This window comes from Elaeis guineensis, chromosome 8, assembly GCF_000442705.2.
Source record: "Elaeis guineensis isolate ETL-2024a chromosome 8, EG11, whole genome shotgun sequence".
NCBI lineage: Eukaryota > Viridiplantae > Streptophyta > Magnoliopsida > Arecales > Arecaceae > Elaeis > Elaeis guineensis.
Genome location: NC_026000.2, coordinates 2,151,559 through 2,168,810, shown reverse-complemented (window position 1 = coordinate 2,168,810; position 17,252 = coordinate 2,151,559). Strand labels below are relative to the sequence as shown.

Here is a 17,252-nt window from a genome sequence, read left to right as displayed (position 1 = left end):
GGACAACTTGCTGAAGGGCCCACAATGAACCCCCGCTACCACTGAAAATCTGTGCCGTTTCCTCTGATCTAAACCGTCTACCACTCAAATCTGTGCCATCTATTCTGATCTACACCGTCCAAACCTCAGGTCACCATCTACAAGTCGCAGACGGATAACCGGATCCTTCTGTAACGTTCCTCCCTTCCAGATAAAAATGACAAAACAACGCAAAAAAAAAAAATCCGAGCACGTCGCACCAAATGGAGGGTCCAGATTCTCCCGTGCCCAACCTCTTTTACTTTCCTGTGGACCCCGCCGTGAACAAATTCCCTGGGTAAAACCGTAAAAGTGCTTTTGATTCCCTTGACGAAGACGGAAACTTGCACTATTATATGTTGAAACCCTACGAAGACCCAAAAAGAACCGGGCAGACACACCGCACCAAACAAAAGCGGGACCCGCATTACACCTGGACGGGACCGCCACATTGACTAGTCTTTGTTTTAGGTCTGCATGCAGGTGTCAGTTCGATTCCAATTCCTGGAGCCATGATAAAACGAGCAAAAATGGAGGGCAAACCCATCTCTGGATGTCCGCATATAAGTCTATATGCGGCAAGAGGACATTGCCGTTTCCTTCCTCTGTGAGTAGAACGGACGGTGGATGTTGCCTTGCGCATAAATTTTTTAACAGGCACATGCTGACGTCGGTTCTGTCCCTTCGTAACGGCCGCTGAGGGTGGAACAAAGGTCACTATGTGCCCCTCCTTTCCTGTGGTCCGGTCCTATATTTATACTCAGAGCGCTCCCAATCTCTTTCGGTTCCATTTTCGTTCTTTCTCCCATCTCCGCCATTCTTTCTCAGCGGTTCTTTGTTGGCCCCGGGTGGAGAGATAGGGAGGGAGCGAGGGGAGGAGAGAGTGGGTTAGGGTTTCAGGTTATGGGATTGGAGCGATGTCGGGCGAGAAGCCGCCGGTGGAGCACTGCAAGGGCGTCAATGGCCTCGACAAGGTCGTGCTGAGAGAGGTCAAGGGGAGTTCGGCTGAGGTTCGTTTCGTCTCCTTGAATCCCTCTCGCGATCTGTTATTTTGTTTTTTCCTTTCCAGTTCATTCATGAAGTCTGGATCGAAACTTATCTGGAACGAGAGATCATCTCTTGCATAGGAATTTCGACTCGTTTATTGTGGTTTCTTTACGGTAGAGTTGGATCTGATTCATTAATTCTGGATCTGATGCAGCTTCGTGAATTTTTGCGAGTTTCTCATGATTCTTGTGGTATTCTTGGTTTGATTTTTGGTTCAGCAGCTCTGGATAACATGATTCCAAGAAATTGTAGATAATTTGCCTACCTTCTGTCTTCAAGTAATTCTTGATTTATTTTTCACTTCACCAGCTGCTTGAAAAGTAGAATGGCATGTGTCTAATTTGTGAAATTCTTTTGGCTCTAGCCTGTATTGTGGATTTGATGCCCATTGGATCATTTGGTTAGGACATTTTCTTCATGCATGTCGAGTAGTTGAACAAAATAAACTGCAGGGGAGTCTGTTGCGTGTACATGGTTCGGTCTTGAGTTCTTGATTCTCTGTAAAACAGCTCCCGAGGTCAGAATTTCTTGATCTATAGATTACAAGTTTATCAATCACACTCCTGATTCATTTCTCATCTCTTGGTCCAAGGAAAAGAACTTCAGGAAGAAAGTGAATCTTCTGGTAAATTTGAAGGATGAGATCTTGAGTACCTCAATCCTTTTGAGGAATGGTTATATAATAGTTCGCATGGCTTAGATCCCCCAACACCACAAGAAAAGGTGCATAGGGGGAAGATGGTCACTTAGCTGATATGCAATGATGAATCAATTTTTGGGTACTTGTTTTTTTCATCTGGAACATCTTACATATGCTTTCGGATCACAATTTTTTAAAATAATTTTCTGTTTTAATTTCCTGTTCAAACTTCATTGATGCATGGTACATAGTTTCATGTGATTATTTTTCATGCATGTTTCCTTGAGTTTCTTGCCCAAGATAAAAGTTGGACATTGGAGACTAGAACATCAAGGATAACACTCGTAACAATTTCTTAGATTCAGGCATAAGTAACTGACGAAAAGCAAATTTCATATGATTATTTTTCATGCATGCTTCCTTGAGATTCTTGCCCAAGGTAAAAGTTGGAGATTGGAGATTAGAACATCAATGATAATGCTTGTAACAATTTCTTTTAGATTTAGGCATAAGTAACTGACAAAAAGCAAAATAAATGTCATGAAATGTTGGCGAGATGAGAATCTAATGGAAGGCTAAATGGACAAAGATGGCCTAAGCAAATCCTTTTTGCAATCTGTTGCAGTTGAGTACATTATCAATGGATGTGGTTACAAAGATTTTCTGGTGATTGTGCCCTTTTTTTATTTGTTTTGTCTGCAGGTGTACCTGTATGGCGGTCAAGTGACATCTTGGAAAAATGACCATGGGGAGGAGTTGCTTTTTGTCAGCAGTAAGGTATCAAAATCATTCACAGTACTTAATTGGTCTTAAGGTGCAAGGTTTTCTGACTAGATACCATCAGTTCAAATCATATAATCCTATTTAAAACTGATTTGATTGATATAATTATTAATAAACTTTGATTGGAGAAATCAAATGACCCTAACATCATGGGTAATGTTACGATTATTTGAGTTGCCACAAGCTATATAAAGGGTATTGGCCTTTCAATGGTTTCTTTGTATCATCTGAACTTCTTTGTTCTTGTTAATTTTCTCATTAGTTTTTTTTTTTTTTTGGGGCAATCTTAAGTGCACTTGCACAAAGTTTTCTCCCATTCCTTTTCTTAACTTGAAACTGCATTAATTGAAGCAAGGAACACAAGATTATGCATGATGGGCATTGCTCATGGTAAAGAATGTGGAAGCTTGTGTGACAAAGCAAATGACAAAAAATGGTGAAAAGAAGAAGGAGGAGATCTGCAATGAGTTTGAGAAAAAGCGCACACAGAGAGAGAGAGAGAGAGAGAGAGAGGAGGAGTCAAATGACTAACAGAAAACTGAATGTGTCAAATTTCGATGACAGCTTGAGCATGGCCAAGGAACTTGGCATCGACTTCCAAGCTAAGTGGCGAGCAGTCGATTTCTGAGGCAGTGCACATAAATTTTTCTTCTTTCTAACTTGTGTACACTGTTGAATAAACCTAATTGATCACCATTTGGTTGATGAGAAACTAGACTATTGTGCCACTTGGTACAGTTTTATGGGTCAGGTTTAGCATATCAACGAGTTAAATTAAATTGCATGGTGCTTAGAGGTCACACTTTTATCTAAATCTAGAAGAAGTATGATTCATTTCATGCATGGTTATCATATTATAGATATCGACAATCAGGTCTTTAGCCAGTTCACCATTTCTCAGAATGTTAAAGTATTATCATACATCTTATCCCTTGTTTTCTGTTATTTGGCCTTGTTGATATCACTAAGAAAAGACCTATGTAATATTTGGTAATGACTTAAGAATGGTTCACTTTGATAGTTCCTTTTTTTTAAAAAAAAATAGAAACTTCCATGGCTAAATATGCATCATCAGTCACTAAAGGGGATAAAAATTATACTAGTACAGTTCGTATAATATTCTATGAGCTAGTTGATATGCTGTATGCTGTATGTTGATTAAATTTTGTGACTTTTGCAGCTCTAAATGTTAGTGTTTCTATCTCTCTTTTTAAAGCAAATTTTAACTCATATAGCTTCCTTTTCTTTTTGTCCTGCATATGTTGTTCTCTCTTATCAATAAGCTTTTGTGTATTCAAAGGGACCTGTATAGAACATTTTTGTCTTGTCATGTTGCTACTTGCTTAAGTATCCCTACTATATATTAGAAATGAGCATCAACGTAATGTTGTTGTTACATAAGTGGCCTTTCTTTTTTTTTGTGATGGTTGACATCAAGGGATGGTGAGTGGCTTTTCTCCAGTCATTTAATATGTTCATTAATAATGTTTGTTTTCTTTTACTTATAACCTTTTATTAATCATGTTTTGTTTTTTCTTTGTTCTTTATAGGCAATTTTCAAGCCTCCAAAACCTATACGTGGGGGCATCCCAATATGCTTTCCTCAAGTATGATGTTTACTGATTGTAAGCATTCTTCTGTTATGCTTTGCTGGATTTTATTCATTTCCATCACCTAATTTTCCTGCAAATGCAGTTTTCAAACAATGGACCTCTTGAACAGCATGGGTTTGCAAGGAACAGGTTCTGGAGTATTGACACTGACCCACCCCCTTTCCCAACAAATAGCTCTAATAAAGCTTTTGTTGATTTAATTCTCAAAACATCTGAAGAAGATTTAAAGATCTGGCCCACAGGTAATCCAGTAAACATCCAGTCTTGTGTTATTCGTGATATTGCATTGGTGTTGTCAATTGTTTTGCTCTTGTTGTTATCATGTTGATTGCTTTTCAGATTACATGTTTTAGCATGCATTTGAGGTTTGATGAATCAATGGCCATTGCAGTTATGAATTTCGTCTACGGGTTACTCTGGGACCTGGAGGAGATCTCATGCTGATATCTCGCATAAGAAATACTAATAATGATGGAAAGCCATTCTCCTTCACATTTGCATACCACACTTATTTTTCTGTTTCTGATATCAGGTTTGTCTTTCAACTTGTGAGCTTATGTGTACTTTTGTGAGCTTACGTGTACCTGAGGATTATGTGTTATGTTACCAATAAGTTAGCTTGTGATCTGTGCATTCACAAACTTGAGTCTTTTTATATTAATTAATGCATGATATTGAGTTTTATTGTCATAGTGTATAATTTGCATTAAGATAACCAAGCAAAAAATACTAATAATAGTGTAACAGCAATGCCATTTGGGTGGTATTGTTGGTTCTTTGGTTATCTTATATACATGAGGAACACAACTTTCAATATATTTCAGTTATTTGCTGTAATGTTGAAACCTGGACAAGCAGTCTTCTTTGGTTTCAGATTGGTTGAGGATGGACATAGATTTGTCTCACTGCCTGCATGTGCTCTGCTTGACCATTGTTATTTTACTGTAGGAGGCATCATGTACTTTAATCCATGTTAAGGTGTTCAATATTATTTGTATATCATGTCTGATGCAAAACTTTCTTATTCTTAGAATTATCTTCATCCATAGTAATTTTTTCCTTCATATTTTTTCTCTTAACTTTTCCTGCAAGTCAGAGGTTTGCTATGCATGTGGATGCTGTCAACTTTCCACAATGATGCTTTTTTTGGCAGTGTTCTGTTACTTTTCCCATAAGTGAGTTAGACCTATAAAATGAATTTCATCAATTCCAACATTATTTGGAGGCATGCAATGATTTACACATTACCTTCAAACTCATGGTACTGGTTAAGGGTGATGTGTTAAGAGTGAAAAAAAGAATGAATGTAAATATAAGCTGGTGGAATCTTACAAGTAAATGTCTGGCATAATTTTTTTTTTTTAGTAGCTAGAAGTGCTTGAAGGTAAGGTAATGTATTCTAGTATAATAAAAGGTTGTCTTAGCATAAGTTAATTAGGTAATTAATGCAAAATTTTTTGATTCAAGAAATCATAAAGGTCTAGGGAAGCTATTAATGTCTCGTAAGAGGCAAAGGCTAGCAGGAAAAAGAAATGTAGTGATCTTTTGTTTTCCCCTTCCAGACACATTGGTGTGGGACAATCTAGGAGAAGGGAATGTATGAGGGTAGAGGATAGGGCCAAAACCTCCTATAGGTTGCTGAAGTTTCGAATCTGAGTTTTGATCAAAACTGAACTGTGGAAGTTGGAATTTCAATGCAAAATTGATGGTGGACATGGTGATTAATCTGAGAATATGAAACTAGGGTATGGTTAGGGAATAAGAGGGTCTGCAATTGCTGAAGAGTAGATTTAAAGCCTTGCTCTCCATCCAGAAATCTATCCACAATCTTTTGCATAAAGCCTATAGCAAACTGGAATTGTGCAAAAAATGGTTTGTCGAGGTCTGATAGGTTCAGATCAAGGAACAATTGACTAGATCTAACCAGATTTTATTGGGTGCTGTTGGCTGCAGAGGAAAATATAGCAAAAAGGGTGGAAGCAAGTTTCATTGTGCTATCTTGAACTGCTCGGTTCAGGGTGTGCCATTACTGTATCGGGGGCAGACTAGCATAGTTTCACCCCTCTGATCAAGATATCAGTGAGGTTGGGGACGAGGGAGAATGGGAGAGAGGAAGAGAGAAGTGGTGGTTGGAAGGGATGGAGGGAGAGGGAGGCAGATGGCCAGCATTAGGGAGTGGGGTGTGGAGGGGCCCCTTTTCTTTGGGACCCCTTTTTTTTATTTTGAAGAAATTAAGTGAAGTCGGCAATCCCCTTGCTGACTCCACTTAGTTTTTTCAAAATAAAAAAAAAGCAAGGGGATTACCTACTTCACTTAATTTCTTCAACATAAACAAGAGGCTCCCTCCAGAATCCTTGTATTGCGAAGCCCTTCCTCCGCTCCTCCCCGTCCTTTGCTAGCATCCATCTGCCTCCCTCTCCTTCTCTCTCTCCCTCCCTCCCTCACCCCCCTTTTCTCTCTCTTCTGTTCTCCCTCTCCTCTTTTCTCTTGGTCATGTCGGTATGGGCCTAGCACGGATCAAGCATGGGGGGCATATCAAACCATGCCTCTAGGCAATCAGCATGAGCCTTCATACTGGCACAATGATCCTTGGGTATAAGAAAATGCAAAGAATAAGAGTAAACAGACAAGAATGGAGAGGAAAAACGGGAAGATAGATAAAAACAGACTCACTCCGAACCTAGGAATTGCAGCTAGGCTTGGAAGAACTTACACCTCTGTTGTGAATTGTGCCTCTAGAAGGGGAAAAAAATTCCTTCATTAATCAACGCAAATATTCAAAAATCTCCTCATAATGCTGAATATAAACGTGAAATCCTGGATACCCATGGTGCATGATTCAAGAAATCGCAAAGGACTAGTGATATATGGTCTTTTCAAAGGTATTATTATCATACAAGAAGTGCAGAAGGTAGTAAGGCACTATATGCAGTTCCCTTTTTTTCCCCTCCAGTCTATGTTTTAGCTAAAGTACTGATGATATATGCTTCAAAGGATCTTTTAGCTGCAAGGACATCAATCAGGCGATAGTAAGGATGAAGAGAGATAAATTTAGGGCACATAACATACCAGTTGATGATTGAAGACTTGTTAAACACGCTTGGTTTAATGGTGGAGGGAGTGGATTATAGGTACATGCAAAATGAATGGCTGAAGTTTATTTACAAGGAATGAACATGAACTAAAGGGGCATGCCAATCTGTCTATAGGGAACAACGGACAAACTTGGTTGCTTCAGTATTGGAGGGAGTGAATGCTTGGAAGGTATCAAATGGAAGGACAAAGTTTAGTTCTGATAAATGCATAGACACGAATGATATAGAATTTGCACCAATTACCCTGAAATCAAATGTGTGAGTCATGTTGTGAAGCTAGAGCAGATGATATGCAAGTAAAGAGTGACATAGATGCTCGATTATGTGATTGACTGTGATATTTATACAGCCATCATTTGGTTGGTAGAGAGATTTCTGAGAAATCTGGTTTGCTTAGCACCAGGGTCTGTTTGGTCTTTGATCTTTTAAGGGTGGTTTCAGTGTCTTATGATAGATAATTGTTTCTCAAGAATTGTTTGTCTTACACAATTACTTTTACTATGTTAGATGTGGTGTGGGTCAATGCAAACTCTTATGTCACTAGTTGTCCTGTACTCCTATGATTGTGTGTTCTAATTAAGTTCTGCTAGTTATGTAGGAATTGCTGATTTTGTAAATTTGAGGTCCATGGAATTATTTTATACTTCAAGAGGAATAATGGTGGCAATTCCTTAGGAGTTAGGATCTTCTGTTATGTTTCACCTAAGTGGGGATCCAGCTTGTGTTGGAGTAGGTAGCCTTTGGTTTTACAAGTTGTGGGTTACACTTGAGCACAAATTAGTCTTTTCTTCATTTCTCAGAAGTCCTACTGAGAAACCAAGAAACAGAAAGTTTGCCAGGGAAACAGCAATCCAATTGAAAATTTGAAGAAAGATGATCATACATTATGTCATTATATTTGCTGAAACTGGTAAAACAGATGATTCCTCTTCTTTTTATGTGATCTCTGATGATGCCACTGAACAAACTAGGTGGTGAGTCTTAGAGTGCCAAAGTGTTTTTCTGGTGAAATTCTGCCTTTTCTTTAAAAAGGTACCTCTCTATTAGTCTTGACAGAGGTTTCCTCCAGTTTTTGCTATGTTAAATCCTTAGCTTCACAAACCAATCCCTTCTATTACATGTTTAGCATTTCCTCATAAATTCAAGTTTTAATATTGTGGCTTCCAACGTATGAAACCTTGACATTGCCAACTTTGAATTAGCATCTATTGCTTGGTCATAGTCATTTATCAACAATGAACCAAGGCATTTCGGAAACAAGATAAACCCCATGATAGGCTATCCTGGAGATAACTGCCAAATGAGCCGTAACGAGGGGCTGGACTGCTGATTCCCAACAGTTGGTCAAGCCCTGTGATAATCACGAATTAGCGGTTCCATTGTTACCGAGGAACTCGGCATCCCAGGTATTTGATCCCACCTCTTTTTCTTGCTCTTGTTCCTTTCCTTTTTTTTTTTTGGTTGGGGGGGGGGTGTGGTGGGGAGATGACCCAAAAAACACCATTCTCTAACAAAAAGTAATCAAAAAGGGCAGTGGCATATTTTTCTTTGGACAGACAAGTAACCATAGTGTTGTCAGCTGTCCTGTAGTAATGTAATTATTAGATTGGGGATTATAGCACTTTATCTGAACACAAATTAAGACTTATCCCACTTTGTTGTGGAATTGATGTACCTGCTGATTGAAAAAAGATTACACCAAATTTTCTATCCAGAACAAAACATTATTTCAAATTAGTAGCATTCCAAACTATGGCAACTTTATATGCTCCCATGAGATCTTGGAAATATATTGGGTACCCTTGCTATACTATAATTTGTATATCTGTGATACAGTTTATCTATTTGCTTCTATTTTTCGAACATTATGATTTTGTCATAATCTTTGCATATTGTTCTAATCAAAAGAAAATTAGATGTTGCCAAAGTCAAGAAAATGTTTGAACACACACACACACATATATATATATATATGTATGTATGTATTTATGTATGTATTTATTGTCCATTTTGATATGTCAGTATCACTGTACGTTTGTTCTGGTTAAAAAAATGTTGCAAAAGCCAAGGAAATGGAAATATCATACCTGAATACTGGTGGCTAAAATTAGCAATGAAGAGGAAGATGGGTGTGCAAAGTTGACCTCTGGTTGTAAGCAAATCAATCAGAATTGAACATTCTCATGTTCTGTGCCCCTGAAAGAATATTTTGTTTTCGTACATATGTATATGCACACATTAATGCATACAAACTTGTGTACCTTCTTAGGTTACTCATATTTTCTGGTCTTTAATTTCAACTCAATGTTTCAGTGAAGTGCGAGTTGAAGGATTGGAGACTCTGGATTACCTTGATAACTTAGAGGAAAAGCAGCGCTTCACGGAACAAGGAGATGCAATAACATTTGAATCTGAAGTAAGTAGAGTGTGCATGATTAAATGCGATTTTCACTTATTTGATACTCAGACTTTGCTTATATTAGGTGGACAAAATATATCTTAGCACACCAACCAAAATCGCAATTTTGGACCATGAGAAAAAAAGGACTTTTGTTTTGCGGAAAGATGGACTTCCAGATGCAGGCAAGTTTGATTACTATTCTTAGTTTTATCTCTAATATCTGTGAACTTTATCCTGGGATGAGACTGGAAAGAGAGCTGGCTAATTGGATTTGTAGTATCTGGACAATGTTGCAGTCTGATAGCATATTATACCTGCAGTGGTATGGAATCCATGGGACAAGAAGGCCAAGGCCATGGCAGATTTTGGTGATGATGAGTACAAGCATATGTTGTGTGTGGAGGCTGCAGCTATTGAGAAGCCCATCACTTTGAAGCCCGGTGAGGAATGGAAAGGGAGGCTGGAGCTGTCTGCCGTTCCCTCCAGTTACTGTAGCGGGCAACTGGATCCTCAAAGGGTTCTTCAAGGTTGAAGCATCTAGCTGTCTGGTATCCTGTACAGGTTGGAGTTCTTCCTTAAGCATGGCCTATTTTTTGAATTTTAATTAGAATACCATTTTTCTAGACTGCACATAAGAATTCCAATCTCCAGGGCCCCATCAACAATCAACTTCAAGTGTTTTTTTGCTTTGTTTGATGATTTGCTTTTGGTCTGTGTGCAAACTAGTCGTGAAGTCCAGACAGCAATCACTTGTTAGGTTTGCACTAACATATGAGATCGATGATATGGACAAATATTTTAGCAGTTGCACCCAAATTGAATCTGGAATTTTAAACAGATGTTTAAAATAGAGTTTCAGGTGGTGTGTTCCCACCATTTTTTTTCAAGAAGAAAAATGAATTTTCTGACATTCAAGGTGATGCATTGGCTTCTTCTTTTGACAAGCATCTGTTGTGCTAATGGTGTGCATCTTAGGAACCTGAGTTGGCCATGAATGTGGGAGCAAGTAGCAGGACTTTCAAAAAGTTTAGGATAAGAATGACATGGATACAAACGCATAACCAAAATATTTAGTTTGTATCTTTTGTTGCAAAGAAAGTTTATTTTGTTTTAAGATTTTTTTTTAAAATTTACATGGTATATGGGTTATAAAAAATGAAACAATTAGGAGAAAACATAATTAACTGAAATCTATAAAGCAGTGGGTAGCAATGAACACATATTCAATTTAAGAAGGGATTGAATCGGGAAACAGCACTCTGGCAGAAGATTCTGGTACTCAGGTGTCCTCTTTTTATCTGCTTCAGCTGAATCTGTATACTTCTGGCATCTTTATATGGTTGTGCATTTGAGTAGGCTCTTGGTTTCTGCAAGCTGCAGTTTCTAACCTGACACAATGCATTAGCGTATATGTTTCCAAACATTTTCATGCATCTAATAACTGAGGTTGGTTTTGAATATTTGACGTGAACTTCTAATTTTGTCACCTTGAGAGATGTATCAATGACAAACTAAGCGAAATTCAGTTGGTTTATACAACTTAACCCTTTGTTCTTTGTATTATTTCCTAGATTATCCACAATTTTAATTGTGTTGTTGGTATCCTCTACATTACCTTCCCCTATTTTGCGAGTATTTTTGTAATGCTTGTTGATGATTCATTCATTACATTCAAAAAGGTGCGTTTAGTATTCCTTGTGGAGGTGTATAAATTGCTGATGCTGATAAGTCATTGTCTGCATGAATATTTCAATATTTTGTCAATTTCAGCCTGACTCTATTTCGTTGTTGATATAATGCATCCTGGCAATTACTGGTTTGCAGGCACACTCTTGTTGCATTTAACTTATGGGTGCTTGGCGGCAAGCTACCAGGAGTTCTTTTCTTCCTTTTCTCATTCTCCTGTTCCATTTAAAGCTTTATGGTGGATTCAGAGGCAGACTTTTCTATGGAATAATAGTGCCTTATGTTGAGTTTTGATTCATATCTCATGCAGAAAAAAAAAAATGTCAACCTGAACCGGTGTGTAGAAAGTGACAAAGTGCTACCTGTTTCTTGTTTTTGTATCATGTCATAAATTGATGGTTACCTAAGGCATGTATAGAGCCTTTCTAGATACATTTGTTATTGCCATTTTATGCCTTCTGCGGTAAACTCTGTTCAGGTTATGAAATTCATATTAGAAAAGCCCTTGTTTCTCAAGTATTTGATCCATTGAAGTTCTTATTGCAATATGTTGCTGTTGATCAACTACGCCCGTGAAAGCCAAAATGGCCATGTTGGGGCTCAGAGCATGCTGTTTTTTGTTTGCAAAGAAATTTCTTTGATAATCAGCTCAAGTTTTTTTTTTTATTTTGTTCTTAGCATCTGCTATTCCTGTTGTGATTGTAACGAGCTAGTGCATTTAAGCAGTTGGAATCTTCTTTAATTGCTTCTTCAAACAATGATCGTCCGTCTTGTTAGAAAAGGGTACACTGGTGCATGGTAAATTTCTTCATTTGAAAATTGAAGGTCAAAGGCACCAAATGTCCATCTCATAGAAGTTTTTTGGCTTATTGAATTTTGTAGTCTTATGTTGCTAACTCTGAAACCGAATATGCTATGAGTATTGATATGGTCTGCTGTTAAAACTTTTAATGTTGTACCTTTGCTAGAGCTAATCATGGCTTTGGTAGAATTCTTATATCTATCTTAATGTTAATTTTTTATTAGTGCTTGGTCTGCATTCTCATAGTCTTGAGTTCGGCTGATTTAAAGTACCATGAAAGTCTAGACAAAAAAAGACAGGATTGTAGGTCAACGCCACTACAAATTTAACTGAAATTTCATATAAGATATCTAGTCCATTGAACAAATGAAGAACAAATGTTAGATTGCTCCTGGTTAGCTTTAAGGTGTCACAATTTTTCTTTTGCCTTCACGTTTTTTTTCCTCAAATACTTTCGTACAAACAGTCACATACTATGCATGTTGGGCGCTCACGACCAAAGGCCGGCTCTTACGTTGGTGCCTCCAATGATACCGAAGCCACCCAACCCACGTTGACATTTGACCTCTGAAGTTCTTCGACTCCCCCCCCACCCCTTCCCTGACATTTTGGTGGTGGGCTCCCAGCCAAACATCCCACTGTTTTGACCGTGGGCACAATTTGCCCTCTCTTTCCCGCATCTGAAGCACAGCATCATCGCACTCAGCCTCCAGCACTCAAATGGTGCCGCATAAAACCCCCAATCCCACGCGCCCAAACGGACCATTAGCAAAAACCCCAACGGCACAAAATATACCCGCAGCTTTGGTCTAGAAGCCCCAACGAAACAAAAATACCCGGAGAGGGAGGGGGAAAAGGGAAAAAACAAAGAACCGTGAGAGCGAGAAGCGAGTCGAAGAGAGAGAAGGGAGGGGGGGACAAAAAGCGAGAGAGAGAGCGAGCAAGCACGCGAGTTTTTCCGCTCTTCAGCGATCAATCCAGTTCAACGGGCCCCGACCGAGCGAAGGAAAGAGAGAGGAGAGAGAAAGCAAAGAGCGAAGGAAAGAGAGAGGAGAGAGAAAGCAAAGAGAGAGGATTGTAGCTGCGTCCACGGCTATGCGCTTCGAATCGAAGCGTGTCACACTACTCCGAGCGAGCTCGAAGAGGTCAGCTCAATCTCTTCTTTTCTCCATTCGTCCTTCTCGATAGATTGGGATTCTCCTTCTTCTTCTTTTCTTGGCCTCTCTTTCGCTTTGATTCTTTCAATCCGCTCGCCGACTGCGATTCCATCGAGATCCGCCTCGCTGAAGTGGTTTCTCCGATCGCAGAGCGCGGAGCAGATCGCCGTCCGCTTCTATCTCGCGATTCCGGAGCAAAATGAGAGCTTTTTGGAGCTCCAGGCAGCCGAATGGGGCTCGATTCTAGTCGCCTCGCATTGTTCTAGGGTTTTCGATCACCCTCTTTGAGAATTCGGATTTCAAGTTGGCGTCTGTGGAGGGATTCGAGCTCGGAATCTCCGTTCTTCGTGTCGGTTCCTGATCCTGTCTCGCTTTAGGGTTTTGGTCGGGAAAGATGATATTTTGGTCTGCATTGCTCTGGCGGAGAAGTTGGGAATTGGGTATAGCTCTCGCTGTCTCTAAGAAAAGGTGCAAACCCTAATCTTGGTCAAAACCCGGGAAGCAGGGAAGGGGCACGGTAGAGCTTCAATTCGATTGATCTGGTGAATAATTGCATGGCCACTGTTTATTGAGAGATGCCGCCGCCTGCACAGCCACCGCCACCACCAACTCAGCAGTCTCGTACCAATCTCGGGGACCTGAAGTCCCAAATAGCGAAGAGGCTTGGGCCAGAACGAGCTCAGAGATACTTCGGCTACCTGAATGGTTTGTTATCTCATAAGCTGAGCAAGCCTGAGTTCAATAAGCTCTGTCTTTTAACGCTTGGGCGCGAGAACCTCCCCTTGCACAACCAGCTTATTCGCTCGATCCTTATAAATGCCTGTCAGGCCAAGAGTCCGCCCCCTGTTGTCCATGACAAGGGTGCGTCAAAGCCTGTCGGAGCTGTGGCAAAGAAATCTCCTCAGATAGGCGATAGTTTCAATTCATCCCTGGCCCCGATTGCACCAGCATCCATTTGGTCCAATGGAGATATCTTCCCGCCATCCCCTCGCAAGTTCAGGTCTGTCATTCGGGACCGGAAGATTAAAGACCGCCCGAGCCCCCTTGGACCAAACGGGAGGTCAGAAGTTGCTGCTCTTCAGTCTTCAGTTCCCACTGATGTGGTTACCGTGAGGGAGAATGGTGACTTGAATTTGTGTGATTTGAAGAGACCATTGCAACATCAACAAGGTGGGCCCGCTGATCAGCCAGCCAAGAGAGCACGGACAGAGAAGCCGTCACCACTTGAAAGGGATTCTGTTCATAGCAAGGGTCTTGCTGAAGTGGTTGTTCTGGAAGATAGGGAGGACTTGGAGCATATGGATGATCTGAACTCTGCTAGAGGTCCTCTTCAGGCTCCACTTGGAATTCCCTTCTGTCCTGCAAGTGTAGGTGGAGCTCGAAGGTCTCTGCTGCTGGCAGCTAGTGTGAGCAGCAGTGGCTTTAGTAGCAGCTATGATTGTGGTGAACTGTGCCATACTGAAGTATTGAAGAAACGAATGGAGAAAATAGCAGAAGCACAAGTTTTGGGAGAGGTGACGATGGACTCTGCCAATTTATTGAATAATGGACTGGATGCTTATTTGAAGCGGCTGATTAAGTCGTGTGCCGAGATAGTACGGGCAAGGAAGGGGCATGAACCAATAAAGCAGCTGGCTTATAAGCAGCAGCCTCATGGGAAGCCAATCAACGGTGTTTGGCTGGGAAATCACATGCAAGTACAACGTAGTGGTGGGCCTTTGGAGAGCACACATGAGCTGAAGAACCATTGTTCTATATCTCTGCAGGATTTTAAGGTAGCAATGGAGCTAAATCCGCAGCAACTAGGGGAGGACTGGCCCTTGCTAATTGAGAAAATATGCCTCCATTCATTTGAAGAATAAGTGCATATCCAGATCAAGCTTTCTGGTTTGAAGCAAATTGCGGCTGGATGGGTTCTGATACCCATGTGCCGGCCTGTTTGGGCTGTTACAGAAAGAATCACTTTCCACAGCTTAAAAGGTGCAGCTTGGCTGATTTCTTTGGGGATCTGAGCAGAAGAATTCTGTAAGATCCCACTGTGGGGTCCATGCTCAAGCAAGAACACATTTTTTAAGATCAATCTGCTCAAAGGAAAGAAATTACCCCCTGTTTGATCCATTTGTTGTATGTTTAGAATCCATTTGGGGGCATCTCTACCACACCCAGAGATATCGAGCTTTCATGTAATTTACAGCATGGAGTGACTCCGAAGACAGTTTTGCAGGAATACTGTTCTGTAACTTATACCATCTTGTTCTGTAAGTTTTGCGGGTTGCGGTGTATGTATAATCAATTGCGAAAATTGCTTGGTTGGTTCAATACCATTTCATGGATCGTTTCTGATTTTTTCAATTTGAATTTCTTTATCATTTAACAATTAGATACATGGAAATTTTTTTGTCTGTTTTCTACTAAGATATGTTCTGTTTATATAGCGTTTCTTGAATAAATAATGAGCACTTAGTGATGGGAGTTTTTTTTTTTAATGTTTGTTTCACTACTGACTTTTAGTTTTTTTTTTGATGTTACTGTTTCACTAAGAACTTTGCCATATCACTGAGGTAAGCGAGAGCCTAGAGGTTTCGGGTCTGATAAAGATGTTCTTTATTTCGTTACTCATCATGGAATACTGAATAGAAAAAGAAGTGCTTACTATCTAAATACTTTGTGGGTAGCAATGGCCTAATTTCTGATGACTACTAAAATGTGAATTTCCAAGAGCAGTCATTGGACGGATGAATTTTCGTTTATTTTTTCTTCATTTTCATATGGAGGAACGATAATTCTGATTGTGAAGAGTCATAATCAAAATATTCATGCATGTAAATTTAGATTATTTTAACTGTTATACCATCGGAGAAGAAAAGGAGAATTTTATTCAAATGCCTGCCTTTCTCCGATCTGCTCTACTAATACATTATCCCTTTTTTCCCTGTATATTTGTATTGATAAATGGCCATGGTGGGTTTTTAACCAACTTTTGTTTATCCTTAACTGTCTCTAATATGTGTCTGTTACTGCTTCATGTCCCTTCCCTGGTACCTGTCACTCACAATGGGCTGTGCCAAATATTGCCTGAGCTATCCTACAGGGTTTAGGAACTAATTTTACTAGACAGAGCTAATCATGCATTTTTTATTAATAACCTTTGTTCTTACAATGATTGTACTTCATTATTGTTGGATTTTGAGATCTAAGTGGTAGAAACATAGAACTTCTGAACTATTTTGTGCATGCAGGGATGGGCTTGCTTTTTCTTTATACTTGTTTTCCTATATGGCCTTTTTTGGCTACTTGTTTAGAGGCTGTAGCCAAAAATTGGCATGTATAAATATTTTCTAGAGGTGTAGGAAGAGTGAAATGTGGACTTATGTCAAACTTAAAATGAGTATTGAATATGCACACATGTAATAAATTGGGGCTTGTCCCAATTCTCAAACCTCTCTAGCTAGTAAATAGAGCTTCTAGGTTTGAATCTTGGGTGGTGCATTCCCAAGTAATAGGACCTAGGTAATTATAACGCATATGAGCTTCCTTCCCTTTCTCTCAGAAAAATTATGCACACATGGAAGCATCTAAATATATCCTAGAATTTTAAATTGTAGGTGTGTGTGTGTGAGAGAGAGAGAGAGGGAGAGAGGTGTCTTAGTAGATCCTTACACATGTCCATACGGGTTTCCTACATGCTTGCACATACGGACAAATAGACAATAATATCATTAAGTCAATGAATCAACTATTGAAATACCCCATTTTTGTCCCTAATTGCACAAGCAAAGCAAGAAGTTTGCTTTTACCCCATGATGTTCGTGATCTTACTACATTACGATATTGATGCTTTTTCTGAATGAATTTAAACTCTGTGTTCATGGTTCTTTTCCAATAGAATGATTTACTAGCAGTTAAAAAACACTTGAATGAATCTAATTGTTTATTGGAGTCTTATGAATAACTTCTTTTGGAAAAAGATTCTCTTAAATACTAAGCAATGATTTTGCAAGATCCATGTG

General features: G+C 39.5%; 2 protein-coding genes across 2 annotated transcripts; both read left to right on the top strand.

The window, feature by feature from the left end:
• The first annotated feature begins 778 nt into the window (after positions 1–778).
• On the top strand, positions 779–11,799 carry LOC105050812 (putative glucose-6-phosphate 1-epimerase). The gene is made up of 9 exons (XM_073242367.1): positions 779–1,028; positions 2,408–2,482; positions 4,039–4,095; positions 4,184–4,362; positions 4,493–4,633; positions 9,510–9,612; positions 9,680–9,779; positions 9,918–10,158; positions 11,422–11,799. Exons 1-8 carry the CDS (start codon positions 936–938, stop codon positions 10,127–10,129), a joined length of 960 nt encoding a protein of 319 aa, XP_073098468.1. The 5' UTR covers positions 779–935; the 3' UTR covers positions 10,130–10,158; positions 11,422–11,799.
• Positions 11,800–12,451: 652 nt separating this feature from the next.
• Positions 12,452–15,594, top strand: LOC105050813 (uncharacterized). The gene is made up of 2 exons (XM_010930982.4): positions 12,452–13,230; positions 13,393–15,594. Exon 2 carries the CDS (start codon positions 13,818–13,820, stop codon positions 15,102–15,104), a length of 1,287 nt encoding a protein of 428 aa, XP_010929284.1. The 5' UTR covers positions 12,452–13,230; positions 13,393–13,817; the 3' UTR covers positions 15,105–15,594.
• The last annotated feature ends 1,658 nt before the right edge of the window (positions 15,595–17,252 follow it).